General features: G+C 36.3%; 1 protein-coding gene across 3 annotated transcripts in view; it reads left to right on the top strand.

The window, feature by feature from the left end:
* CUL5 (cullin 5) overlaps positions 1 to 27,669 on the top strand; it is a 96,310-nt gene that overhangs the window by 36,529 nt on the left and 32,112 nt on the right. For all 3 annotated transcript variants that reach the window (XM_076002482.1, XM_076002484.1, XM_076002483.1), the window contains 5 exons: positions 2,750 to 2,849; positions 7,269 to 7,445; positions 9,237 to 9,378; positions 11,536 to 11,681; positions 11,764 to 11,844. In XM_076002482.1, coding sequence (XP_075858597.1) covers positions 2,750 to 2,849; positions 7,269 to 7,445; positions 9,237 to 9,378; positions 11,536 to 11,681; positions 11,764 to 11,844 — 646 coding nt within the window. The remainder of the gene's footprint in view (positions 1 to 2,749; positions 2,850 to 7,268; positions 7,446 to 9,236; positions 9,379 to 11,535; positions 11,682 to 11,763; positions 11,845 to 27,669) is intronic.

Raw genomic sequence — 27,669 nt, forward strand, 5'->3', positions numbered from 1 at the left:
CTATTGTGTTGTGGTAGTAGATAATAGGTTTTGAAAAGAGTACATTGAGGACATTCTTCGCTAGTGGAGCGATGTATTAGGTGTACCTGAAGGTTTGAGAAAAGAGAGCTGGAGAAGATGTACCAAACTGTTCAAAGTTTGACTCTTCCTTCAATAAGGAAGGGGAGCTTCATGACTCCACCACCTGCACCATACCATTCCCTCTTGCCTTATGAGACTGAAGTCATGTTTGAGCCCTTCTGACATATATCCAGCAATGGTTTGAGTATAGCATGTATACTAAGGTAGGCCTATTTTAGGTAGGCACAGGACTTCTCTGATGGGTGACTTCGGCCTCAAAACTCTTCAACAGGTTTACCAAACATTCTTAGAACTGCACTGATTCTTGCTGCTTGCTCGACCTTCCTTCCTTGTCTTCTCTACAGGGATCAGACCTACATTGTGGGGCTTATCGCTTGCCCAGCTTTCTCTAGCTCATTTTTCATTTTCCTTCTTCTCTCAATAATAAATCTTGTACGTTTCTAATCCCATCTGCTTCTTGGAAGACCTAAACTAACACATGAGTCAATGTGAAGTGCCTGGCACATAGTAAGCAGTCTACATATACTGCAGTAAACTATGTAAGGAATGATGGTGACTTTGACTGTGGTAATGGTGATGGACGGAAATGTCCAAATTGGAGAGACATTTCAGTGATGGATATAATTAAGACTGTGACTGAATGAATGCAAGGGCTAAAAAGTGGTTGAGTTACCTGGTTTCTTCCCTATTTCTCCCCACTTCCTTCTTTACACGGTAGCCACATTGATTTGCTTGTAGTTCACTGTAATTATAATAATCATTCAGAGTTTGTTACTTATACTGTTATTTTATCATAAAATGTCCTCTCTACTGTCTTCTTACAACTTTACCTTAAAAATTCCTATTTTTTGAGTTTAAGCTCAGGAACCAACTCTTCCAAGAAGCCTTTCCTTTTCCCTTCTACCTCTCACTTTTACAACCTTACCCTGTCCTTGGGTTCCTAAACCATCTTTTGTTTATAGGCATAATAGTTATATTGAATTATAACCAGTCAATTTTTATATCAGTTTCCTGTTTTAGACTCTAGATTCCCTTTGTTATTAGGTAAGACTGCAGAGGTATACAGAAGTGAGTTGATCATTTTGTAATTTATTCAAAGAGTTATGGGAAACCATTAGAGGATTTTAAGTATGGGGTAATATGATGTGATTTGAGTATGAAAAAGATCACTTTAGTTGTTGAATAGATTGGAGGAGTGCAAGAGTAAATTTGGTTTAGTGTGACCTCTCGAACCCAGTTTCTTGGCTCTACCATCTACTAACTGTGTAATCTTGGGACTGTTATTTAACCTTTCTTTGCCCCAGTTTCCCTATCTGTAAGATGGGGATAAAAATAGTATATTAGAGCTGCTGTGAAGATTCAGTGAGTTAAAAAAAACTTAAAATAGTGTCTGGCACATAGTAAGCAGTCAGATGTTACCTATTATGTCATTATTTAACAAATATATGTGTGTTTACTACATCATAGGCACTAGGCTAGATACCATTATTAAGCTGAGTTTTACAAATACAAAAAGCAAGTTCAAATTAATAGACAAAACTTTGAGTTATAATGATATCTCTAAGAATTATAAAACAAACTATTTGGCTATTGACATGTTATAATTCAGAGGAGATATTCTATTTTGATTTCTTTTGACATTAGAGGTTTTTTTCTATTAGGGGCTCCATTATTTACTCATTTACTCCATTAAATGATTCACTAGGAAACATATTTGGATGAATGAATCCTAAGTATGGCCCTATCCTTTTGTTGTAAGTTTCCCTGCTTTACAGCTTGGTAACTGAGAAATCCGTCAGGCATGGTAGCTCATGCCTATAATCCCAGCACTTTGGGAGGCTGAGGTGGGAGGATCGTTTGAGGCCAGGAGTTTGAGACCAGCCTGGGAACATAGCAAGACCCCACTTCTACAAAAAATAGAAAAATTAGCTGGGTGTTGTGGTGTGCACCTGTAGTCCAGGCTACTTGGGAGGCTGAGGCAGGTGGATTGCCTGAGCCCAGGAGTTTGAGGCTTCAGTTAGCTGTGATTGTGCCATGCACCCTGGCCTGGGCAGCAGAGTGAGACCCTGTCTCAAAAAAAAAAAAAGGAAATTAATTTTTTGAACATGTAGTAGTACTAAATATATTTCTTTAATGACTGACCTTTTGGTAAAATTTGAGCTTTATAAGTTCCGAGTTTTTGTATCCTAATTTATGAGAGCTTTTGTTTTTGTTTAAATAGAGGAGTCAGTGATAATTGATGTGTAAATGGATAATGAATATATGGGGAAGTTAGGTTTTCTTTAATGGAATTTAAATGACTAAGTTTTTAAAAACGTCAGAATTGTATACATCTCTTGTGTTAAGGAATTTAAAGGATTTATACTTGTTTTTTCACAAGAAAAATATTAATAGCAGTTAACTTTGGGAGATGAGATTAGGAGATAGAGGCATACTTTTAAAACTAAATTTTATATAGTAAATAGCAGAGAATTAAAGAGGAAAACAGTGACAAAATCAAAATAGAAACAAATGTATGCTTGAGACAACTTACAAGAGTGCGTGGGTCATGTGAATGAATTTAGGCACCATTGGATTGATCTAGTATAATCCATGGAGAGTGTACTAAAACAGAACTTAATTTTGTCTCTGTTCTGGTTCCATTATTAATGTTTGTTTATATTTTCAGGGATGTGCATGCAGTCTGTCTCTGGGATGATAAAGGCCCAGCAAAAATTCATCAGGCTTTAAAAGAAGACATTCTTGAGTTTATTAAGCAAGCACAAGCAGTAAGTTCTGCATCTTTATTTTAGATTGGTTTTAAAACTACTCAATACCATATTTTATGATTTTGAAGGGAGGACTTCCTGAAGTAATTTTAAAATACCACATTAATTTTTGACATATTTGTTAAATAGATTTTTTAATGAAATGATTGTCACTTTTTGGATTTTTTTCTCCCACGGTGATATTTCTGTCAAGGGAATACATTATTATCCTCAATTAAAAGATACTATAAAGAATTTATTTTTTTATACATTTTTTAGAAGTCCCCCCATGATTATTTTTTGGCTGCATGTCAGTCCACAGAAATCTTTTTTTATCCTTCATGACTAATACCTCTTCTCAAGTTGACAGTAATTTTCTTCATTTCCAAATACTTCTCCAATTGTAAAATCCTTGGATTGTCCTATGTACTGCTGCTGCTGTGCTGAAATTTAGCACTCTGTGTTAGTATTATGTATAAATGGTTAATATTATTGAAATGAAGACAAATCTTATTTAGGCAGTAAATAACTGTGCAAGAGTTAATTTTGTTTGTTTTGTTTTTATTAACACCTTGTAATGTACTATTTCGTATAAACTATGGCCCCTTACAATTTTGACGAGGGGCCTAAGGACATGAGATTATTTCCTTTCTATAAAATAAAGTCTGAAAACTAGAACACAAGAATTTCTTATTCTTTTGTTGCATTTTTACGTCAGTGTCTTGTACAATATTAGTAAAAATTGTTAAAAAATCTTGTTAAGGCCGAGTGTGGTGACTCATGCCTGTAATTGTATCACTCTGAGAGACTGAGGCAGGAGGATTGCTTGAACTCAGGAGTTCAAGACCACCTTGAGCAAGAGTGAGACTCCGTCTCTACTAAAAATAGAAAGAAATTAGCTGGACAACTAGAAATATATAGAAAAAATTAGCTGGGCATGGTGGTGCATGCCTGTAGTCCCAGCTACTTGGGAGGCTGAGGCAGGATTGCTTGAGCCCAGGAGTTTGAGGTTGCTGTGAGCTAGGCTGATGCCACAGCACTCTGGCCCAGGCAAGACTCTGTCTCAAAAAAAAAAATCTTAATACCAATAGGTGCTTAGCAGTTGAAAATTAAAAATGAGTTTTTTCTATATATGATTTAAGATACTGAAATCAAGTATATGATTGATATGGATTTAATTCTGCTAGTAGCCACTACTTTGATGGAGTGAGACTAATGTCATGATAATATTACTTATGAAATTAAATATTTTATTGATAGCATCTTGATACAGTTTTTAAAATTGTAGTTCTATAGGAAATTATCTTTTAATGAAATAAATCCTATTTTAAAGCTATACTTAGAGACTTAAATATTTCGATAGCACAGTTTAATCGAAACAACTTTTTTTGAGACAGGGTCTTGGTCTCTTTTTTTTTTTTTTTCTTTTTGAGACAGAGTCTCACTTTGTTGCCCAGGCTAGAGTGCCATGGCGTCAGCCTAGCTCACAGCAACCTCAAACTCCTGGGCTCAAGCAGTCCTGCTGCCTCAGCCTCCCGAGTAGCTGGGCCTGCAGGCATGCGCCACCATGCCCGGCTAATTTTTTCTATATATATTAGTTAGCCAATCAATTTCTTTTCTATTTATAGTAGAGACGGGGTCTCGCTCTTGCTCAGGCTAGTTTTGAACTCCTGACCTCGAGCAATCCGCCCGCCTCGGCCTCCCAGAGTGCTAGGATTACAGGTGTGAGCCACCGCGCCCGGCCGGGTCTTTCTCTCTTGACTGGGCTAGATTGCAGTGGCATGATCATAGCTTACTGCAACCTCGAACCCCCAGGCTCAAGTGATCCTCTTGCCTACCGTGCCTGGCTAATTTTTATTTTTTATTTTTGTAGAATGAGGTCTTACTGTGTTGGTTATGCTGGTTTCAAACTCCTGGCCTCGGGACATCCTCTGGCTTAAGCCTCCCAGAGTGCGAGGATTACAGGTGTGAGCCACTGTGCCTGACCCAAAACTATTTTCTTAAGCCAAGCTCAGTGGTGTGTGTTGCAGTCCTTGCTACTTGGGCTGGTGAGGCAGAGAAGAATTGCTGGAGCTCAGGAGTTTGGGTTCAACCTGGGCAATATAGTGAGACCCCATTTTTTAGAGAGAAACTGTTTTCTCAAAATTGATTTAAAAATAGTTTCTATTGCATTGGAAAACATATCAGCTTATTTTTTTTTTTTAATGCCTTTTTTTTGAGAGAGAGACCTACTCACTGTTGCCTGAGGGGGTCATCAGAGCTCACTAAAACTTCACACTCTTGGGCTCAAGCAATCCTCTTACCTCAGCCTCTTGAGTATCTATAAATATAGGTGTGCACCACCATGCCCTACTAATTTTTCTATTTTTTAGTAGAGATGGGATTTTTGCTATGGTGCTCAGGCTGATCTTGAATCTCTGTCCTCAAGCGATCCTCTCATGTTGGCCTCCCAAATTGCTAGGTTCATAGGCATGAGCCACTGTGCCTAGACCTCTTATGACTTTTGATAAAGATAAATTATATTTATTTCAAATTGATAGAACTTTATTCTTCAATTTCTGGAAATAGGCTTATAAAGAATCATCTTATCCTAGCACTGTGGGAGGCCAAGGCAGGCGAATTGTTGGAGGTCTGGAGTTCGAAACCAGCCTGAGCAAGACCCATCTCTACTAGAAATAAAAAGAAATTAATTGACCAACTAATATATATAGAAAAAATTAGCCGGGTATGGTGGCGCATGCCTGTAGTCCCAGCTACTCAGGAGGCTGAGGCAGAAGGATTGCTTACGCCCAGGAGTTTGAGGTTGCTGTGAGCTAGGCTGATGCCACGGCACTCACTCTAGCCTTTAAAAGAGTTTTAAACTTTTAAGAAAATTTAGTTTTGTGAGTCATTTTACTAAACAATCTTCAACTGAACTAATCTTGTTAAGAAAGGCCAAATGTCCCAACTGAGAAAGACAATATGCATTAGCATTAAAATGTTTTTTTTTTCCCAACTAAAGTCCATAATTTTTTCTTTGTGTTTTTTTTTTTTTTTTTTTTTTTTTTTTTGAGACAGAGTCTCACTTTGTTGCTCAGGCTAGAGTGAGTGCCGTGGCATCAGCCTAGATCACAGCAACCTCAAACTCCTGGGCTCAAGCAATCCTCCTGCCTCAGCCTCCCGAGTAGCTGGGACTACAGGCATGCGCCACCATGCCCGGCTCATTTTTTCTATATATATTAGTTGGCCAATTAATGTCTTTCTATTTATAGTAGAGAACGGTGTCTTGCTCTTGCTCAGGCTGGTTTCAAACTCCCGACCTTGAGCAATCCGCCCGCCTTGGCCTCCCAGAGTGCTAGGATTACAGGGTGAGCCACCACACCCGGCATTCTTTGTGTTTTTAAAGGACAGAAAAAGAAATAAAAATAATAAACATACAGTGCTTGAGAGATTATTTGGAAATTGGATTCTTTTTTTTGTTTGGATTAACACAGCTATTTTATTTGTTAATAATTCTGTGGCATAGCCATTTAGGCTGTTCTCAGCTGATTTTGCCTAAGCTTGTTAATGTAGCAATAGTTAGCTTTTTGGCTCTGCAGGGACTGGGTGGGCCAAGAAAGCTTTAAGCACATATCTAGCATTTGGTGTTGGCTTTCTCTTCCCTTGTGTGATTTCTCATTCTCAAGGAAACCAATCTTTGAGGTGAAAGTGAAATCTGTAAGACCTCTTCGGGTCTAGGCTTGGAAATCTTAAAACATTGCCTCTGTGGCATTGTTTTGGTCAAAGCAAGTCACAGGACCAGCCTAAACTTCAGGAATGGGGAAATGGACTCTTTTCCCCTTTTAAAAAAAATGAGATATAATTCACATACCATAAAATTCACTGTCATGAAGCATATGAATCAATGGGTTAGTATATACACAAAGTGGTACAACCATTAGCCACTAATTCCAGAATATTTTTATCACCCTAAAAAGAAACTCTGTACCTATTAACAGTCACTCCCTATTATCCCCTCCTCCCAACCTACTAAACCACTAATCTACTTTCTGTCTCTATGATGTCTGTTTTTGATATTTCTTATAAATGGAATCATACAATATATGTAGCCTTTTGTAACTGGTTTCTTTCACTTGGATAATGATTTCAAGATTCATCTATGTTACCAGCATTTATCAGTATTTTTTTTTCATTTTATGTCTGAATAATATTCCATTATGTGGATATACCATATATCATTTATCCATTCATCAGTTGATGGACATTTGGGTTCTGCTGTTTATTTTGAATAATGTTGCTATGAACATTCGTGTATAAGTTTTTTTGTGAACATATGTTTCAATTTCTTTTGGATGTAATACAATTAGTATAATAAATTTAAAAATTTAAATTATGGCATGTTTTGTTTTTATTTTCAAAGCACCTAGATTTATTTCAGATTGGTACAATTCTTTTTTTCAGCGAGTACTGAGCCATCAAGATGATACAGCTTTGCTAAAAGCATATATTGTTGAATGGAGAAAATTCTTTACACAATGTGATATTTTACCGAAACCTTTTTGTCAACTAGAGATTACTTTAATGGGTAAACAGGGCAGCAATAAAAAATCAAATGTGGAAGACAGTATTGTTCGAAAGGTAAGTTAATTTTTCCCATTGTTTTTCTAATATTCTTCAGTAAGAAGGTAATTTGAAGGCATATGGCAGTAATTTAGACTTTAAGTGGGTTTTTCTACTTCACATGTAAATTCCTTTTCAGCTCTTACTAGAGTTTATTGAATAATATTATTATTAATATTTTCTTTCACCTATCTTTAGCTTGAATTCTCTTTCATTTTTTAATGTCTTAAGCTGCAGATCTATGTCTTCAAACATTACCTCCTTTGCTTTTCCTTTTTTCTTCTTTTCCTGGTTTTCATCTTTAGTATTTTATTTTCCATTTCTTTTTTTTATTGTACTATAAATTAAATTAGTTTTTTTCCTCTTTTAAAACCTCTATTATGTTGTCATCTGATGTCTTTTTGTTTGTGGCTAAATTGCCGTCTGTTTTTATAATCTTTCTTTTACTTGATTCTACCTATTATAAATTCAATATATACTGTGTTTATTTTCTTATTTTGTGTAGTTTCAAATTAAAAGCTTTGTGCCCAGTAACCAGTCATGATTTAATGGTAAGAACTCAGCCTTGAGAGTGAAGGTTCCTAGGTTTCCCATTCAACTCCTCAACACTCTTCAAACTTTCTATTTTCATTTTCCATATATCTTCCTACTCATGAGACTCAAGTGGAACCATAGATTTGAAAAGTAAAAAATGCCATTTGAACTTTAAAGAATTTACTATTTGCTGTGGTGGTTATAGTAACAAACTCAGGCATTAATAATGTGGCTTGGGCATTATTGCCCCCTCTTTGCCTTAAAATTTGCTCTTATGTTGACAGGGATACTGTAAATTTAGGTAACCAATGGTTTTTCAGTGATAGGAATAATTGCAGTATGAGAAATTTGCACCGAACAAAGAAAAAGATGAAAAACACTTCTAGATGATATTTAATTTGCATTCCCATAATCTTTTCCCTCTTTTGTTTTTCTGTGTTTTTTTTTAACTTTTACCATTCTGTATTGTTCATAGGAAGCAGTATCACTTAATGATTAAGAGTACTGATTGTGGTACCACAGTTTTTGGATTCAAAGCCCATTGTTGCCACTTATGGGGTGCAGTATTGTGGGAAAGTGCTTTCTGTGCCCAGATTTCACACATCTAAAGGGGAAATAATAATAGTAGTTATTTAAAGGTTGTGAAGATTAAGTATGTGTGGAAAATACATAGAGCAGTCCAAGGTACATAGTGAACGTTATAAAGCTATTAACTCTTATTATTGCTGCTGCTGTTGCTAATATATATATATATAATATTTGTCCAAGTTATAATACTTGGAGCACCAATATGTACCCACCAATGTGTATATATCATTTCCATCGTTTTAATGGAACATCTGTAAGCTAGATTTACTTATTCTTTTTTTGAGGTTCAGTGTCAAACATTTTCTATTGGTCCTTTTTGTATTTTTTTATGTGTCTGCACAAACACATGTGTATGAGTATTCCAAACACACCAAGATTTCTGAAATTCAACCTTGGAACTATAGGAGAAGAAACATTTTCCATGCATCATATTTAATTTTTATAACTGCCTGAAATTTGTACTATTATTTTCACTATTTTACACATAGGAAATCAAGTAAATAAGTAACAGAGCTGAGATTTAAACCCAATTATATCTTATTCTGAAAAACCTGTTCTTTACCATTATGGTAAATATGCTACTTCCCTGAAAGCCTAAGAATTTATTTTCCTTCTTTAATGTTTGTCTATGGTACTTGGTATATTAATAATTGAAAATGATGTCATATTTTGTTCATGTTTTCCTAGCTTATGCTTGATACATGGAATGAGTCAATCTTTTCAAATATAAAGAACAGACTCCAAGATAGTGCAATGAAACTGGTACATGCTGAAAGATTAGGAGAAGCTTTTGATTCTCAGCTGGTTATTGGAGTAAGAGAATCTTATGGTATGTTCTGAATTTTTATGGTCATAATTTCTCTTTCATGGAAATTCTAGGACAATTATAGAATAGTACTATCAAAGTTATTATTAATATATAAAGCCACATCTTTTTGTGCCAGATGTATTTCTTAAAGAGCACACAAATTATGTTTATTCTGCTTTAAAGAATCTATAGAAACTCATATTCATGTGGTTAATATTTATTTTCTCCATGTCATTAATTTCTTGGCTGGAAAATCTTTTTAGTGACTTAAAGCAGAGAAATATAAATTTGAATTTATAGCTCATAGCAGGTAACTATAGCCCATAAAAACATTTTATATTTATGTTTTCAGGAAGTTTATTACTTGCATGTATACATTCTCTCCTAACTTCTTAGCTTCTGACAATGATATTCTCATTTGTTTCCCCTGACTTAGAATATTCTTCTTTCTCCCTCTTCATCATCTAATTCATCCTCATCCTCTATTTCCTCATAGAGACCTTTTGTAATTCCCAGACTTAAGGAATTTTGTAATTCCCAGGTTAAGTCATCTCACTTAATGCTTCATAGTACCTTTGCTTCACTGACCTAATGCTTTTGTGTGACTGTGTTGTTGACACTATATCTTTACTGAACATAGAATGCCTGTCACGAAATCATTCTCCAAAAAAGTATTTGTTGAATTAATGAACCTCTAGAATTATTTTTGACTAGCTTTTTCTCCATTGTCCCCATATTTCTTTACTAAGTCTTCAGATTTTCATTAGCAGTGTCCCTGAAAATGTCTGTCTGTCTGTCTTTCTTTCTTTCTTTCTTTCTTTCTTTCTTTCTTTCTTTCTTTCTTTCTTTCTTTCTTTCTTTCTTTCTTTCTTTCTTTCTTTCTTTCTTTCTTTCTTTCTTTCTTTCTTTCTTTCTTTCTTTCTTTCTTTCTTTCTTTCTTTCTTTCTTTCTTTCTTTCTTTTTCTTTCTTTCCTTCCTTCCTTCCTTCCTTCCTTCCTTCCTTCCTTCCTTCCTTCCTTCCTTCCTTCCTTCCTTCCTTCCTTCCTTCCTTCCTTCCTTCCTTCCTTCCTTCCTTCCTTCCTTCCTTCCTTCCTTCTTTCTTTCTTTCTTTTCCCTCCTTCCCTTCCTCCCTTTCCTCTTTCCTCTTTCCTTTCCTCTCTCCTTTCCCTTCTCCTTTCCTCTCCTTTCCTTTTCCTTTCCTTTCTTACTTTTCTTTCTTTCTTTTCTTCTGGACTAACACCAGTTTAGACCTCTTTAAACTTCACATCTAGACTTTTGAAACAGTCTTTTTATAGTTTCCTTATTGCTGTTATTTAGCCCATATAGGGTTCACAAGATTAATTTGTAAGTACTGTTAGCATTTTTCCTACTTACCTCTTAAGTGGTACACCATGCTAAATTCAGGTTACTTAGTTTGAGATTTGAAGCTCTCCACAGCCATTCCTTATTTACTTTTCTACCTTATCTTCTATTAACCTTACAATGCACTTAGACAACATAGTCATTATAGCTTGTGCTTTTCTGCTTCTGAATATTTGCTTTCCTTGCTAATCTCTCTCTATGCAAATCCTAGTTTATTCTTTAAGATTCAATTTTAGGCTGGACACAGTGGCTCATGCCTGTAATCCTAGCACTCTGGGAGGTTGGAGTGGGAGGATGGCTTGAGCTCAGGAGTTTGAGACCAGCCTGAGCAATAGTGAGACCCCGTCTCTACTAAAAATAGAAAAAATTAGCCAGCCATGGTGGCATGGGCCTGTAGTCCCAGCTGCTCAGGAGGCTGAGGCAGGAGGATTCCTTGAGCCCAGGAGTTTGAGGTTGCTATGAGCGAGGCTGACTCTAGCCCGGGCAACAGAGTGAAACTCTGTCTCAAAAAAAGATTCAGTTTTAATCCCATATCTTCTGTGTTAAAATTTTATCTTGATCATCCAATTAGAAGTTCATCTCTTTCCTATTAAAAAATAATAGTCTGCATTATCTATGCTATTTATTTGTTACTTTATTGCTTTGTGCTGCTATATTTTTAAGTTTGGGAAGAAAGATTTTGTCTTACATGGTTATGTGTTCTCTTGAGCTTTGTTACTTTGTACATAATGACTCCTCAATATTTATTTCATTTATTGTACTCAAAATATTGATTTAAATCATAATTAGAGTAAAATTTTATTTTCTGTTTTTCAGTTAACCTTTGCTCTAATCCTGAGGATAAGCTTCAAATTTATAGGGACAATTTTGAGAAGGCATACTTGGATTCAACAGAGAGATTTTATAGAACACAGGCACCCTCGTATTTGCAACAAAATGGTGTACAGAATTATATGAAATATGTAAGTCAGAACTTAGTATATGTGATAATTTGAGCTATTCTCTTGCTATTCTTGAAATCATTGCTATTTTGCTTCTGGACAGGCAGATGCTAAATTAAAAGAAGAAGAAAAACGAGCACTACGTTATTTAGAAACAAGACGAGAATGTAACTCTGTTGAAGCAGTAAGTAATTTTGTAATTGTACATTTTATGGGATTATTTGAAGTACAGTAGCACAGGAATGGCAAATACACAACACAGATAACATTATCCTTTCTCATGACTCTGACCAACATTACTGATTGATTATAGTACTCTCTCCCAGTGAGTCAAAGTACAGCTTCAGGAGGTACCTTATTCAGCACACAATGTTCTTCGGAGCTGGTGTGCAAGATGAAATCTATTTGCCATCCCTGCTCTAGACTTTACTATGTTTAATATACTTAACTTTTAATCAATTGTCTCATTTATTGTGTTTTATGTATATCTAAAGTTAACCATTTTACTGATTTTCATGTTGCAAGTAAAACTTGTTCTTTAGAGATAATAGCTGATTCTCATTTGTTGCAGCAGTTACATTTTATAAAGTGGTTGTGAACACTGAATTAGTGAATACTGAACCATTACTCCTAGGGGATATTTCCTCTTGTCCTAGGAAGATGTTTCAAACTTCATCTTTTCATAAGATAAAATATTAATTATTTGATAAGTGATCATGGGCTTTTCATATTGTTTTTTTTTTTTTTTTCTTTTTTTTTTTTTTTTTTTTAACAATAAATCTTGGTGAGAACATATTGTTTTATTTTATATTATATAATAAGATCCTCATTTAAACAAAAACTAATCAAAGGTAATAGCCATGCTAGGTATTTTCTTTTACATGGAGAGCTGACCTTAGTGTGCTTTTAGTAAGGAAAGTAAGAATCAAGTTTGGACAGAGTCTTGGAATCTGCTTAAATATAACAATAGTATTTCCTCCACTTCCTTTCAGTCTTTGAAGCATAGGAGCTCCAAAGGTAACATTCAAAGGTAACATTCTAGCTTGCCTATAACCTAACATTTTTCAACTATGAATGGGGTTTTTAAAATTTTTTTTACTTCTGACTTTTTTTTAGCTTCTTCCATCTTGATTGGTAGTCATGTTTATTTTATTCTTATTCAGAAATCATACTGAGCTGTATCTTTTTTTCCCTTTTTTTCCCTTTGCTCATGATTTGCAATACATATCCTCTTTCAATGGTTAAAATAATTTTGATATTGGCAAAAGAGAGGGGCTAATTTAATGGCTGTTTATAGAAGTTCATCATAGAATTTAAAACCAGGCTTGGGGCCATGCTCATGCCTATAATCCTAGCACTCTAGGAGTCTGAGGCGGGAGGATTGCTTGAGGTCAGGAGTTAGAGACCAACCTAAGCAAGAGGAAGACCCCATCCCTACTAAAAATAGAAAAAATTAGTTGGGCATGTGCTACATACCTTTAGTCCCAGTTATTTGGGAGGCTGAAGCAGGAGGATCGTTTGAGCCCAGGAGTTTGAGGTTGCAGTGAGCTATGATGACACTACTGCACTCTCACTGGGCATTAGATTGAGACTCTGTCTCAAAAATAAATAAATTAATAAATAAAACCAAGCTTGGACTTCACTCCAAAGGCAAGGAAGTCTATTGAGTTTTGTTCTGTTTTGTTTTGTTTTTGAGACAGAGTATCACTCTCTTGCATGGGCTAGAGTGCTGTGGCTTCAGCCTAGCTCACAGCAACCTCAAACTCCTGGGCTCAAGCAATCCTCCTGCCTCAGCCTCCCAAGTAGCTGGGACTACAGGCATGTGCCACCATGCACGGCTAATTTTTTATATCTATCTATCATCTATCTATCTATCTATCTATCTATCTATCTATCTATCTATCTATCTATCTATCTATCTAGTTTAGTTGTCCAGCTAATTTCTTTCTATTTTTTTAGTAGAGACTGGGTCTTGCTCTTGCTCATGCTGGTCTTGAACTCCTGAGCTCAATAATCCTCCCGCCTCGGCCTCCCAGAGTGCAAGGATTATAGGCATGAACCATCACGCCTGGCCAGCCATTGAGTTTTTTTTTTTTTTTTTTTTTTTTGAGACAGAGTCTCGCTTGTTGCCCAGGCTAGAGTGAGTGCCGTGGCATCAGCCTAGCTCACAGCAACCTCAAACTCCTGGGCTCAAGCAATCCTTCTGCCTCAGCCTCCCGAGTAGCTGGGACTACAGGCATGCACCACCATGCCCGGCTAATTTTATATATATATATTAATTGGCCAATTAATTTGTTTCTATTTATAGTAGAGATGGGGTCTCGCTCTTGCTCAGGCTGGTTTCGAACTCCTGACCTCGAGCAATCCGCCCGCCTCGGCCTCCCAGAGTGCTAGGATTACAGGCTTGAGCCACCGCGCCCGGCCCATTGAGTTTTTTTAATACAGGTTTGCCGTGGTCAAAAATATTGCTCAGAAAGATTAGTCTTGTAACAATAAAAATCAATTGGAAGAGGGGAGAGCTGGGAATAAGAAGTAGAAAGTGTTTGTGATAATTCAAGTGGGGTATTAAGAGAACCAAATAGAGTATAGCAGTGGGAATGGAAAAGATAAGGGAAGAGGAAAAAAACTTGGAGAGGTGAAACATTGTGTTGTAGGAATGGGTTAGATATTGCAGAGGATCCAGCCAATAATTTTTTGGTGGTCTCAGCTTGGGAGAACTGTGCTGTTACAGAAAGATTAGGTACAAAAATAAGTCTGTCTATTTTTTTCTCTCTCTTTTTTCATTGCCTGCTATCTTCTTCCTTCAGAAAAAATAAGTCTTAATGAGGGAGAAAGATGAGTTTAGTTTGGGAGATTTGAATATTTTTGATTGATGTGCCTGTAGTACCTAGATGTGGATGTTGTAGTTTTGTAAGGTGAAATTGTTTGTTCCTTTATACCAGTTTATACAGCTTAGTTGTATCATATGCACATTATGAGTATTCAACTATAAAGGACCAACTAAAAGAAACATTGAGAGCAAGAAAAAGAGAGTGAGAAAAGCTGAGAAAAACAAATACAATAGTTTGTATGGAATAGTTAAGTCTCACTTTCTACTTTAAAACACACACAAACACACAGAGGGAAAAAATTGAAATAAAACATGTGAATTTACTCTTTCACAGTTAACAAACAGTTTGAGCATCTCACCAAGCTGAATGATTCTAGGGTTTAAAGATTAGTATTTTATTTTTTAACAACAAAGACCCGAAGTGTAATATAGCATGCCTCCAAAGAAATTGTACTTTATGGAGGACGTAATAGGTCTTTTGTGTTTTGAGACAGAGTCTTGCTCTGTCACCTGGACTAGAGTATAGTGGCATCGTCATAGCTCACTGCAACCTCAAACTCCTTAAGCTCAAGTGATACACCGCCTCAGCCTTCTGAGTACAGGTGCATACCACCATGCCCAGCTTATTTTTTCTGCTTTTTTTTTGTAGAGAAAATACTCTTGCTCAGGCTCATCTCAAATTCCTGACTTCAAGCAATCCTCCCCCCTTGGCCTTCTAGTGTGCTGGATTATAGGCACCTACTCTATTTTTGTGGTTTGCTTTTATTTTGTCTTGACTTTTCTGCTTATTTTAAAAAATCAATGTTTAGGCTGGGCATGGTGGCTCATGCCTGTAATCATAGCACTCTGGGAGGCTGATGCGGGCAGATTGCTCCAGGTCAGGAGTTCCGGTCTGAGCAAGAGTGAGACCCCGTCTCTACTATAAATAGAAAGAAATTAATTGGCCAACTAATATATATAGAAAAAATTAGCCGGGCATGGTGATGCATGCCTGTAGTCCCAGCTACTCAGGAGGCTAAGGCAGAAGGATCGCTTGAGCCCAGGAGTTGAGGTTGCTGTGAGCTAGGCTGACGCCATGGCACTCACTCTAGCCTGGGCAACAAAGCGAGACACTGTCTCAAAAAATAAATAAATAAATAAATGTTTGATGGAAACAATACATATATACAGAAACGTACTCAAATCTTTAAGTATATAATAGGTGAATTGTAAAAACGAAACGAATAAAGAAAAGTGACTTGTCACAAAGTGAACATACCCATGAACTTACCAGAACAATCGTGCCCCACAGAACTTATCATACCTTCTTCCAAGTTACTATTATCATTTTTTTCTTCAAAGGTTGTCACTCTCCTAACTTTTAACAAGATAGGTTAATACTAACTAGCAGTTGCATTATTGTTGTATAGTAAAGCACCAAAACTGTAGGATTAATTATAACATTGGGGATTGAAACTTTAGTACAGATACATTACTGTATCATATACCTCACTGAGCTAAGGAGGCCATTTAATATATATATATGTGTGTATATATATATATATACATACACATATGTATACTATACCTACTATTTATTAAATATTTGTTCATTCACAATTTTTGTTTCCAAAGTGAAATGATTTGTTAAAATGAAGTATTGTGTTATGGAAGGAACAGTAAACTAAAATATTAACTAAGTCCTTCCTGGATTTTAATTTAATATAACAAAATATGAAGAGTATTATCTGAATATTTAGGAAGAAAAAGTCACTTTCTACACACAAAAAAGTATCAGAACAGACTTACCTCCTTAAATTCTCTCTAGAGGAATTATTAGTCATCAGAACATGCTATGCTTTATTTTAATGCTTATTGATACTAGTTTCAGTCTATACTTATCTATTAGGCTATTCTTATTCATGGAGGACATATTTACCATTGTAGTCACTTCATATTAAGCTACATAGTAATGCATACCAGAATTTAAGATTAAAGTATGTAAATTTTTGGCAGTTATATTTTTCTCTGAAAATTAGCAAACTATGCTTTATCAATTACCTTCTTTGAATTTAGTTAATATAAATCAGTCTTCTAAACTTGATTAATTTTTAGTATACTAATGAAAGCAATTTTTTGGACCTATATTCTATGTAAAGAGCAAAGTACCTAAATGGTACCCAGTTGTCAGGCCAGGCCTAATAAGGTCTAGATATACATTTCAAGTAATGTTGATGTACTGCTTAGCAGCTTTCTAAATTCTTTCATTGTTGTAAGAGTTTTATTTCATTCTCTTGGATATTTGAAGCATCTAATTACATCATCTGAAAATGATGATGCTTTCTTCTTCCTTTCGAATATTAAATACCTCCTATTCCTTCAGTGCACTAAATTCATTGCTAGTTAGCTCTAGAAAAATGATAAATAATGTTGAGGATCCTTTTTTCAATGAGAATGCTTTTAAATTTTCACTATTAAATATAATGTTGGTTGTGAGCATGATGTATACATTTTATTGCGTTAAGAAAGTACTCAATTATTCTTTTATCAAGAATGTTATTAGGAGCCTGGCACAGTGGCTCACACCTGTAATCCTAGCACTCTGGGAGGCCGAGGCGGAAGGATTGTTCAAGGTCAGGAGTTCGAAACAAGCCTGAGCAAGAGCTAGACCCCATCTCTACTAAAAATAGAAAGAAATTAATTGGCCAACTAAAAATATATAGAAAAAATTGCCGGGCATGGTGGCGTATGCCTGTAGTCCCAGCTACTCGGGAGGCTGAGGCAGAAGGATTGCTTGAGCCTAGGAGTTTGAGGTTGTTGTGAGCTAGGCTGATGCCACGGCACTCTAGCCAGGGCAACAGAGTGAGACTCTGTCTCAAAAAAAAAAAAAAAAAAGAATGTTATTAGGAATGTATATACCTTAGTCCTAAAATCAGTTTCTTCTTCTTCTTTCTTTCTTTTTTTTTTTTTTTTGAGACAGAGTCTCGCTTTCTTGCCTAGGCTACAGTGAGTGCCATGGCGTCAGCCTAGCTCACAGCAACCTCAAACTCCTGGGCTGTGGCAATCCTACTGCCTCAGCCTACTGAGTAGCTAGGACTACAGGCATGCACCACCATGCCTGGCTAATTTTTTCTATATATATTAGTTGGCCAATTAATTTCTTTCTATTTTTCGTAGAGACGGGATCTAACTCTTGCTCAGGCCAGTTTTGAACTCCTGACCTCGAGCGATCCGCCTGCCTTGGCCTCCCAGAATGCTAGGATTACAGGCGTGAGCCACCGTGCCTGGCCTGAAGTCCCATTTTTAATGGATGAAATTTATGCCCCAGAGAGATTTTGACATATCTTATATAGCCAATAAAAGTTACTCCCAAGATTTTCATCTCGCAGTTTTTTATATGTAAAATGTTTAGACAGTAAGTTTATTATGTAATCAAGATAATATCTTTAGAATCATTTGGTAGATTTATTTTATTCAACTTTTATTTGAATATCTGACAGATAAACCAATGGAAAGTTAGTTATGCTGTGAGTTGTTTAGATATTGCAACACAAGCATGCCAACAAGGCAAAAGGTGGGGAACAAATAAACTTTTTGTCTAAAGCCTAGATTGTGTATTGGAAAGTTGTAGAAATAAGTTTGGAAAAGCAGGAGGTAAATTTGTATCTTACTGTGAATGACATTTGAATTCTAGGCTAATATTTCTGAACTGGAATCTCTAAGCCAGAAGTTTTTACTGAGGGTAGTATCTCTCTCCAGGGATCATTATAGGAATTTGTGAAAACATTTTTTTTGTTTGTTACAACGATTAGATATTTAGTGGCTAGGATCCAGGAATGAGATGTCTTACAGTGCTCAGACTGTCCCACATAAACAAGAATTATCCCAAATCTAAGATGACTTTAGAATGTCCCATTGGCCACTCATGTAAGTGAAATATTATTTATACTTGTTTGAAACTAGAACTTAATTTAGTTTTACTTATAAACCAAAAATGTTTGCATGATATTAATATGGGTTGCATTTTCCAGGGATGATATTATTGTATACATTAAGAAAAGATAATACCTTGTTTGTTTGGGATTTTAAAATTGTTTCCCTATAGAAATTTATGTCATCTGTGGTGATATTGCTAATGGTACTGAGTTACCAGTGTACTTGTATTGGACTGTATTCCTAGTTCGCGCATTCCCATTGATGTTACATATAGGTATGAGTTTTGACTGTTTATCTCTTCTAATTTAGTATAGCCAAGCATTTATAGGTTGAAATATATGTTGACTTATTATAAAGTCCTTTGATTTCTCCTGTGTGTTATAATTTGAGAATTATATTGATGTTTCTGAAATGATATATAAGTAACTTATTTAAGGATTTGCTATAAAAATGAGTATTGGATCTGATAAGTTTGAGAACCAGTGATTTAATGATGAAGAGGCTTTAAAGGTTTTTATGAGTAGGACATCAAAGCTGCGTTTTAAAAGGATTCATCCACCATGGGAGTGTATGGCAGGGTTTGAAGAGATAAGAGACTTGCTTTAAGCTGTCTTGAATGATGTAATACATGATGACCCAGGAATGAAAAGGAAGGGGGATATAAGAAGCATTTTGAAGACAGAATCAGTAGGCTTGGAGGATGATTGAAAGATGCAAGCCTGGGTTGTTAGAAAAATTTGAGTAGAGCGTCAGAGGGCAACTAATTTTGGGAGTCTCACCAATTTTAGAAGAATTAGAATTGGAAGTGGAGTGTGTATAAATAATAATTAGTCTACATTTGTAATACTTTTTGAAAAGTAATAAAAAATCATTGTCTTATGTATTATATGTGTAATGATGAGTTATAGGTTTGGTTCAAATTAATGCTTTTTCTACTGAACTGCATTACCTCTAGTTTGATATTCCATGGGGATATAGGTAAAAATTATGTAAGGTTTCTTAGTTTTTTGGTCTTTTTTTCTCTTTTTTTGGTGAATATGGCTTTGGTTTATTGGGGGATAGGATTCTGTAGCTAGAGATTATAATACTCCAGTTTTTCATTAAACCGTTTGATCTATATTTATTGAGCACTCAGTAAATGTCCCTATGCTGAAACAGAGAGGATACAAGGGGAACATAGCAATGTCTTTGCACTTACAGAGCTAACATTCTATTGGAGGTAAACAGATAAAGGCACATAAAAAAATGGATAAAAAGTGATTCTTTATAAAATAAGAGTAATGCTATAGAGTGAATTGGTGATGGTAATGCTCCTGTAGCTGTTTTTACTTTGTGGAATGTGGTCAGAGAAGTTCTCTTTGGGGGAGTAATATTGGAGCTAAGACCTGAATGATGGGGAGCTAGTTTTGTGAAGATCTGAGACAAAAGCATTCCAGGCAGAGGGTGAAGAATGATTATAAAGGCTTTGAAGCAGGAATGAACTTCACATATTTTAGGAACAGAGAAAGGTTAGTGTGGCCAGAGTGTAGTGGATGAGAGGATGTGAGTGATGCAAGGTAAGGATAGACAGGGAAGCAGAGCTTAGGGAAATGAGAAGCCATTCAAGGGTTTTAAGCAGGGAACTGATCTGATTTTGATATTACAAAATAGCACTTGAGCTGCAATATGGTATTGAGACTAATAATCTAGGTGAGAGATGTTGGTGGCAATGGAAATGGGTATGTAAGTGGATTGATTCAAGATATGTTTTGGAGGTATAACTAGTAGGTAGGTGCTGTTATTGTTCCTATTTTACTGATGAGGAAACAAATTCAGAAATGTATAGGAGATTTCCCTCAATCACACAGCTGGGAAATGGAAATGGTGAAGCTGGAGTTCAATTTCAGTCTGTCTGATTCTAGATTGTGATTTCCTAAGGATACTGTTAAGTGCTTTAGAGTATATAAAAAAAGAGACACATAGTTTGGGTATATGTATTGTACATATATGTATGTAATTCACACTCATAGTTGCAAGGGACAAGAACCCATCTCAAACAAAAAAGGTGGATCTGTTGGTTTATGTAAAATCCACTTTGGACAGTAGTAGGGTAAGGCTAAAAGGAAGGAAATTTGGATTCACAAATGTGGAACTCTGCCAAGACTTTCTAGGTATGTATTTTTGCTGGTCTGTTTCATTATCTATTACAGTTGATAGGCTTTTTGTAGAGGTTGGGACCATAAAAGCTGCCAACCTATCTTTCTAGTTTGTGACCTGAGAAGGGATGACAGTCTTCTCCCACTAGGTTTTTTTTTTTTTTTTTTTTGAGACAGAGTCTCACTCTGTTGCTCGGGCTAGAGTGCCGTGGTGTCAGCCTAGCTCACAGCAACCTCAAACTCCTGGGCTCAAGCGATCCTCCTGCCTCAGCCTCCCGAGTAGCTGGGACTACAGGCATGAGCCACCATGCCTGACTAATTTTTTTTATATATGTTTAGTTGGCCAATTAATTTCTTTCTATTTTTAGTAGAGACAGAGTCTCTCTCTTGCTCAGGCTGGTTTCAAACTCCTGACCTTGAGCGATATGTTTGCCTCAGCCTCTCAGAGTGCTAGGATTACAGGCGTGAGCCACTGCACCCAGCCCCCCCACTGGTTTTAATTAGCCCTGCTGTAATTGACCCAGGTTGGGTCAAGTGCCCAAACTTGGATCAGTTGATGTTTTGTATGTGTCTGCACATGTGTGTAAGCATGCTTGGTGCCAGTGTATATGTGTTTATAGTATGTATAATATAGTAATACTTGACTTATCCAGAAGACAGCCCTTTTAGCAATTTTAGCTGTTTGCAATTCAGTGGAGAATCTAGAAAGTAAGTTAGTTCAAGAGTTGTGAGCAGCGGAGTATTGCATTAGATGTCTGAAGCCCCACTCTGACACATTTACTTATAAAGAGCCATTAGGCCCTACTCTGATCCAGTTTTACAGTCATTTCTAATAAGCTTGGTTATCACTGGGTAGGCCTCTAGCAGATGAGCAGCAGTGTTATTAGTAAAACAAGGTAAGAGGCTTCAGAGCTATGCTGCAGAACAGGCATATTGACAGCAAAAATGATACAACCAGAAGAAAAGAGTAGGAAAAAAAATGTAAGCCTGAATTACTTAAAGTTGTGTATAGCTCCTAGTTTTTAGGTGACAGTCCTACATACCTTAGTATTTCCTGAGCGCATTCAGTTTGTATTTATCACATACCTATAGTGTGTCAGGGTTTATGCTAGTGGAGGATAATAAGATAGAACTGGTCCCTATCCTCAGGGTGACACTAGAATAAAATGGATTGTTTATGCAATACAGTGATGGAAGAGTGAATTGGTAGTGCAAATATATTTTTTTTGAGACAGAATCTCGCTCTTTTCCCCAGGCTAGAGTGCCATGGCATCAACCTAGCTCACAGCAACCTCAAACTCCTAGGCTCAAGTGATCCTCCTGCCTCAGCCTCCCTACTAGCTTGGACTACAAGCATGTACCACCATGCCCAGCTGATTTTTTCTATTTTTAGTTGTTTGGCTAATTTCTCTCTATTTATAGTAGAGACGAGGTCTCGCTCTTGCTCAGGCTGGTCTCGAACTCCTGAGCTCAAGCCATCCTCCAGTCTTCCCTCTTAGGCCTCCCAGAGTGCTAGGATTACAGGTGTGAGCCACCGCGCCCAGCCAGTAGTGCAAATCTTGATTTCTGACCAGAGGGCACAGATAGGAAGGCAGTGTATTAAAGTGGTTAGGGTATAACATATGTTGGAATCAGATGAAGATTTGATTTCCACTGTTGTTATTTTACCAGGTGCTGTACTTTGGCATGTTGTCAACCTTGGTAATGCCTGTTTTCCTAACTGTAAAATGGAATAATACCCATGTGGGTTATCAGAATTAAATGAAATATGATAATAACATGTAAGCATTGTCCCTGGCATGATATCTTTTACTAATAGTAAAAGAGCTCTGGTTTGGAGAGTGTTGCTTACTAATTCTAAGACAAATAGAAACTATTTTAATACCTATGCAAAATAGATTTTAAAAACTGAACAAGCAACTAGGTCACAAGTTATAAATTATTAACATCAATAAGTACTTATTAACCTTCAGTATTTTGATATCTGAACAGTGGTATCCAAATAGTCAAGGTGAGTTCAGACATTTCATTGCTTTATATAAAGTGTTACTTGTTTAACTAGTTTAGAAATTAAGCAATCACTACTAGTTATAATGGTAGAAAAAGAATCTTTTTTTTTCACACATGCATCAGGAATAGAAAAAGAATCTTAACCAAACTATGTAGGCCAAGAGAAATTAGTTGTTTTTTTTTTTGTTTTTTTTTTAATTTTATTTTATTTTTTTCTTTCAGGCCAGTGTTCTCTAGAAAGAGAAATTAGTTTTGAGAATAGCCTACCACACATAGTATAAATTAGTTGTTGAAAATATTATAGATACCTTTTATGGGTAAGGGCTTGATAATGATGAAGTAGAATCTTAAATGGAGAAACTTAAGATAATTTTTAGTTCAACTCTCATTTTATAGCTGAGGCAAAGCAAATTATTACTTACACAGGTTATTTGACTAATGAAAATCAGAATTATTCTTGTTGCTTTTTACCAAATTTCAGTGAAGTAGAATTGTGCAAGGTGAATACCACTAAAAGAATTTACCACATCCCTTAGCCTACCTGTCCCACCTTTCATATTCACAGACCTATGAATTCATTCATTCAACAAATACTTACTGAGTGCCCGCTGTGGTTTATGGCAAGCATTGTCTTTGAAGAGTCGATAGTCTTGCTATAGAGGAGGGTGAAACATCAAGCACATTGATAGTTAAAGTGTTTCACCTTGCAGACCTCTGGGAGAGATTGCTATGGATTTAGAAGTTGTGCTCATCTCAGGCAAACAAATACAGGAATTGATGGCATATGGCAAAAAGGTTTTTTCTTCACGGAAGCTAGCAAAAGGAGACAGAAAGGGAATACAGGTGAGAGAGATGGTTTATCACTGTCCTTTCCATTCAAGATGTATTTTCAAATAACAAGTATATATTTAGGATCAACTCTGTATGTAGTACTTTGGTAAATGATGGGGAAGAAATACTATAGAGGAATAATAGGGTCTCTGTCCTCAAGGAACTAACTCTTGTTAGGACAAGACTCATTTGAAATAAGGAGAGAATTCTAATAATCACCCTTTTCTTTTTTTGCCTAGGCAAAATAGTTTTCTGAAGGATTTTTCAGTACACAGGGATATATACCATAATTATTTTCTTTATCGTTTTTTAAAAGCGTCATTATGAAAGTTTTCAAATATTTACACAAGAAAATAGTATCATGAATCCTACCCTCCTACCCAGCCTCCAGATTCAACAGTTATCATTTTGTCATATTTGTTTGCCTGATCCTTTTCTCTTTTTTTCCTCTTTTCCTTTCTTTCCTTCCTCCTTTCCTCCCTTTTCTTTCCTTCCCTCCCTTCCTTGTGTTCTAGCATTTTAAAAGAAATTTATGAAATTGTACTTTTAAAATTCTAGACACATCTATGTTATAACAACATAACATGTATGTACAGTAATATTCCTAACCAGTCCTCTGATAACCATTTTCATTATTTATAGTTCATTGCTTATAAGTAGTGCTTCCTGGAATATCCTGATATGCTGTATCTTTTTAACATCCTTGTGCTTACATCCTTTCTCACACCTGGTTTTTCTAGGAATGGAATCTCCTGGTAATGAGATTGCTGAAGCAAAGGGTGTGAACTTTTTATAAATTGCTGCATAATAAATAGCAAACTGATTTTCAGAAATGTAGTAATTCCCATCAACAATGTACCTGTACCTGTTTATCCATACCTTAATTGATCTGGGTTTTGTCAGTCTATTAATTCTTGCCAGTCTCCCAGTATCATAGATTTTAAAATATTTTATGTGCATTTAAAACTTGCTAATGAGGCTGGGCATATTTTTTTTAATTTTTAAAATTATGTGTAGACATAAGGTCTTGCTATGTTGCCTAGGCTAGCCTGCATCTTGTTGGGTTTTTTTAAGACAGAATCTCACTCTGTTGCCCAGGCTAGCTCACAGCAACCTCAACTCCTGGGCTCAAGTGATCCTTCTGCCTCAGCCTCCCAAGTAGCTGGGACCACAGGCATGTGCCACCATGCCTGGCTATAGCCTACATCTTTATTCTTATCATTGACCATTTGTATTTCTTCTTTTGTGAGTTCAGGCTAATCTTTCATAAATATTACTTTCAGTTTTGTTTTACTTCTTTATTCAAAAGCTAGAGTATCATTGTTTTATATCCCTAATTTTCAAGACCCTTCATAATTTGGCTCTAACCTAATTTTCTAACTTAATACTGTCTAGCAAGAGTTACTATGCTATAATAAGAAGTATTTCCTCATTGATATAATTTATCCTATTCATTTTTTTCTCGGATTCATTTTAGTCATGTGGTACTTTTCTGCCTATCCACATCCTTATGAGGATCCATATGACCCATCTTGTAATAATATAGCTCAGATTCTCTAGCCTTTATCAATTTCCTCTTATTTGAATTCTCGTAGTACCTAATCTAGTTTTTACCACTAGATTTAGTAGCAAATCATGGACTGCTTTGTTGTGTGTGTGAGGCTGTGACTATATAGCCGTGGACAGAGCACAGTCTCTGTCCTTGTGAAGTTTATAATGTAGTGATGATGCATGTATTTCCATTTCTTTGTTTATTAGTGAAGTTGAACTTCTTTTCATATGTCTCTGTACATAAGAAGCATGCGCACATTTTTAGGTATGTGCCGTGTTTCCTCAAATATAAGACAGAGTCTGTTATTTAGTTTTCCTCAAGAAGATACCCTAGGACACGCACAGGATAGCTGGGACCTGACGGGGAGCTGACCTTGTTGGTGGGGCTGCCCGTACCTTTCTGGTCACCTCTGGGATAGTAGCTGTCACGATGGGGCAGATGAGAAGGGCCGCTGGTCTTCTTTACTGCTCCGGGATGAAATGCATGGGTTGTGCAGATACGCTGCGTAGCCACGTCCATCACTAGGTCTTATTTTCAGGGTAGGGCTTATATTGCCCAAATACTTAGAAATCCTGCTAGGGCTTATTTTATGGGTAGGTCTTATTTTCATGGAAACACGGTAGTTATGTGTCTCCAACTGGATTGTAAGATCATTGAGGGTATGAACCATTTTTTGTACTTCTCTATTCTTTAAAATGTTTAACTCAGTTCTGAGCATATATCCATTACTAAATATATACAACTATTGATGTAGTAAGAAAAGTCAGAGGCTGTGGAGCTACATACCTAGCCTACAATTATAGCTCAAGGCCTTATGAACTAACTGCAGTGTTTGCAAGTTATTCAGCCACCCTCATCCTATGTCCTCACAAAGTAAATATCTGCTTCAAAAGGTTGTCATGTGGGTTAAATGAGATAATCTGTGTAACATAAAGTATTTAGCATAGCATCTGGTACAAAGTAAATGCTTATTAAAAGGTACCTATTAATTTGTTTAACCTCTCCAGGTAGAAACTGATTCAACAGCCTTTTGTTTCCCTCATGCCTTTCATTTAAGCAGTTATCAAATTTTGTTTAGTTTACTTCAAATATTGTGTCAATTTAGCCTCTCCTTTTTTTTTTTTTTTTTTTTTTTTTGAGACAGAGTCGCTTTGTTGCCTAGGCTAGAGTGAGTGCCGTGGCTTCAGCCTAGCTCACAGCAACCTCAAACTCCTGGGCTCAGGCGATCCTCCTGCCTCAGCCTCCCGAGTAGCTGGGACTACAGGCATGCGCCCCACCATGCCCGGCTAATTTTTTCTATATATATTAGTTGGCCAATTAGTCTCTTTCTATTTATAGTAGAGACAGGGTCTCGCTCTTGCTCAGGCTGGTTTCGAACTCCTGACCTTGAGCAATCCGCCTGCCTCGGCCTCCCAGAGTGCTAGGATTACAGGTGTGAGCCACAGCGCCCGGCCATCCTTTTTTTTTTTTGAGACAGAGTCTCACTTTGTTGCCCGGTCTAGAGTGCTGTGACGTCAGCTTAGCTCACAGCAACCTCAAACTCCTGGGCTCAAGTGATCCTCCTTGAGCCTCCCGTGTAGCTGGGACTACAGGCATGTGCCACCATGCCTGGCTAATTTTTTCTATCTGTTTTTAGTTGGCCAGTTAATTTCTTTCTATATTTAGTAGAGACAGGGTCTCGATCTTGCTCAGGCTGGTTTCGAACTCCTGACCTTGAGCGATGCACCCACCTCGGCTTCCCAAAGTGCTGGGATTACAGGCGTGAGCCACTGCGCTCGGCCTAGCTTCTCATTTTAATCTTCATGGTAACCCACAATAAGAAATACATGTTATATTGTGAGTTAGTATATGCTATGTTTATTTATACATATCTGAGACAAAACTTTTATGAAATAATATTCATTGTTATGACATCTGATGCACTCTAATAATTTTTGTTTTGTTCTATTGTCATTTTTTATAAAGTTGGTAACAGCCATTAAAACTGATCTCACAACATACAATCTGAACCATAGTGGTCTAGATGTTTGGAATGTGTGAAATTTGGACTACCAATAAACAAGATAATGTTTAAATGAAAGTTTTCAATTAAATAGTTTAGAGCTTATTTAGATTGCCCTCTCTGTTAGAATAGTTAGATTTACCTATTCTTAGTCTGGTTTTGCTGCTCAAGGTAGGAATGTTCAGTTGTTCCTATTTTAGAGCTGGTATAGAATAAGATTACTCAGTGGTTGAGCCAGAAATTCTCACCTTGCAAGGCAAGAATTTCTCATCTACTTCATGTATATATTATTTTCTTAGGACAGAAATTGAGATACATGGATTAAAAAGTTATTAGCATAGTTCTCGAAGAGTGACTTGAAAAAAACTTCCTGGGAAATTTTTAAACATTTTAAAAAGTAGGAAGAATAGTGTAATGAATCCCTATTACCTAAATTCAGCTTCAGTAATTATAAACATTATGTGAGTTCCAAAGGAATTTTTTAAAAGTATTTTTAAGAGACACATAATTCCCTTCCTTGATATAGATAGATGATTTACTTTTAAGAAGTGATACATGAGCCTTAGTGTACTTTGCATCAGTACTTACTACCTGTTAGTTTTCTTTGATCCTTGCAAGAGGAGTAAATAATTACATGCTATGAGGGAGTAGGGGTGGTGTAGAAATTTTCTGTCCCATGTAGGGATTTACCTGATAACCTGCTAGAACACTAGACCCTGCCATCTTACTTGGAG

Source organism: Microcebus murinus, chromosome 4 (genome assembly GCF_040939455.1).
Source record: "Microcebus murinus isolate Inina chromosome 4, M.murinus_Inina_mat1.0, whole genome shotgun sequence".
Lineage (NCBI taxonomy): Eukaryota > Metazoa > Chordata > Mammalia > Primates > Cheirogaleidae > Microcebus > Microcebus murinus.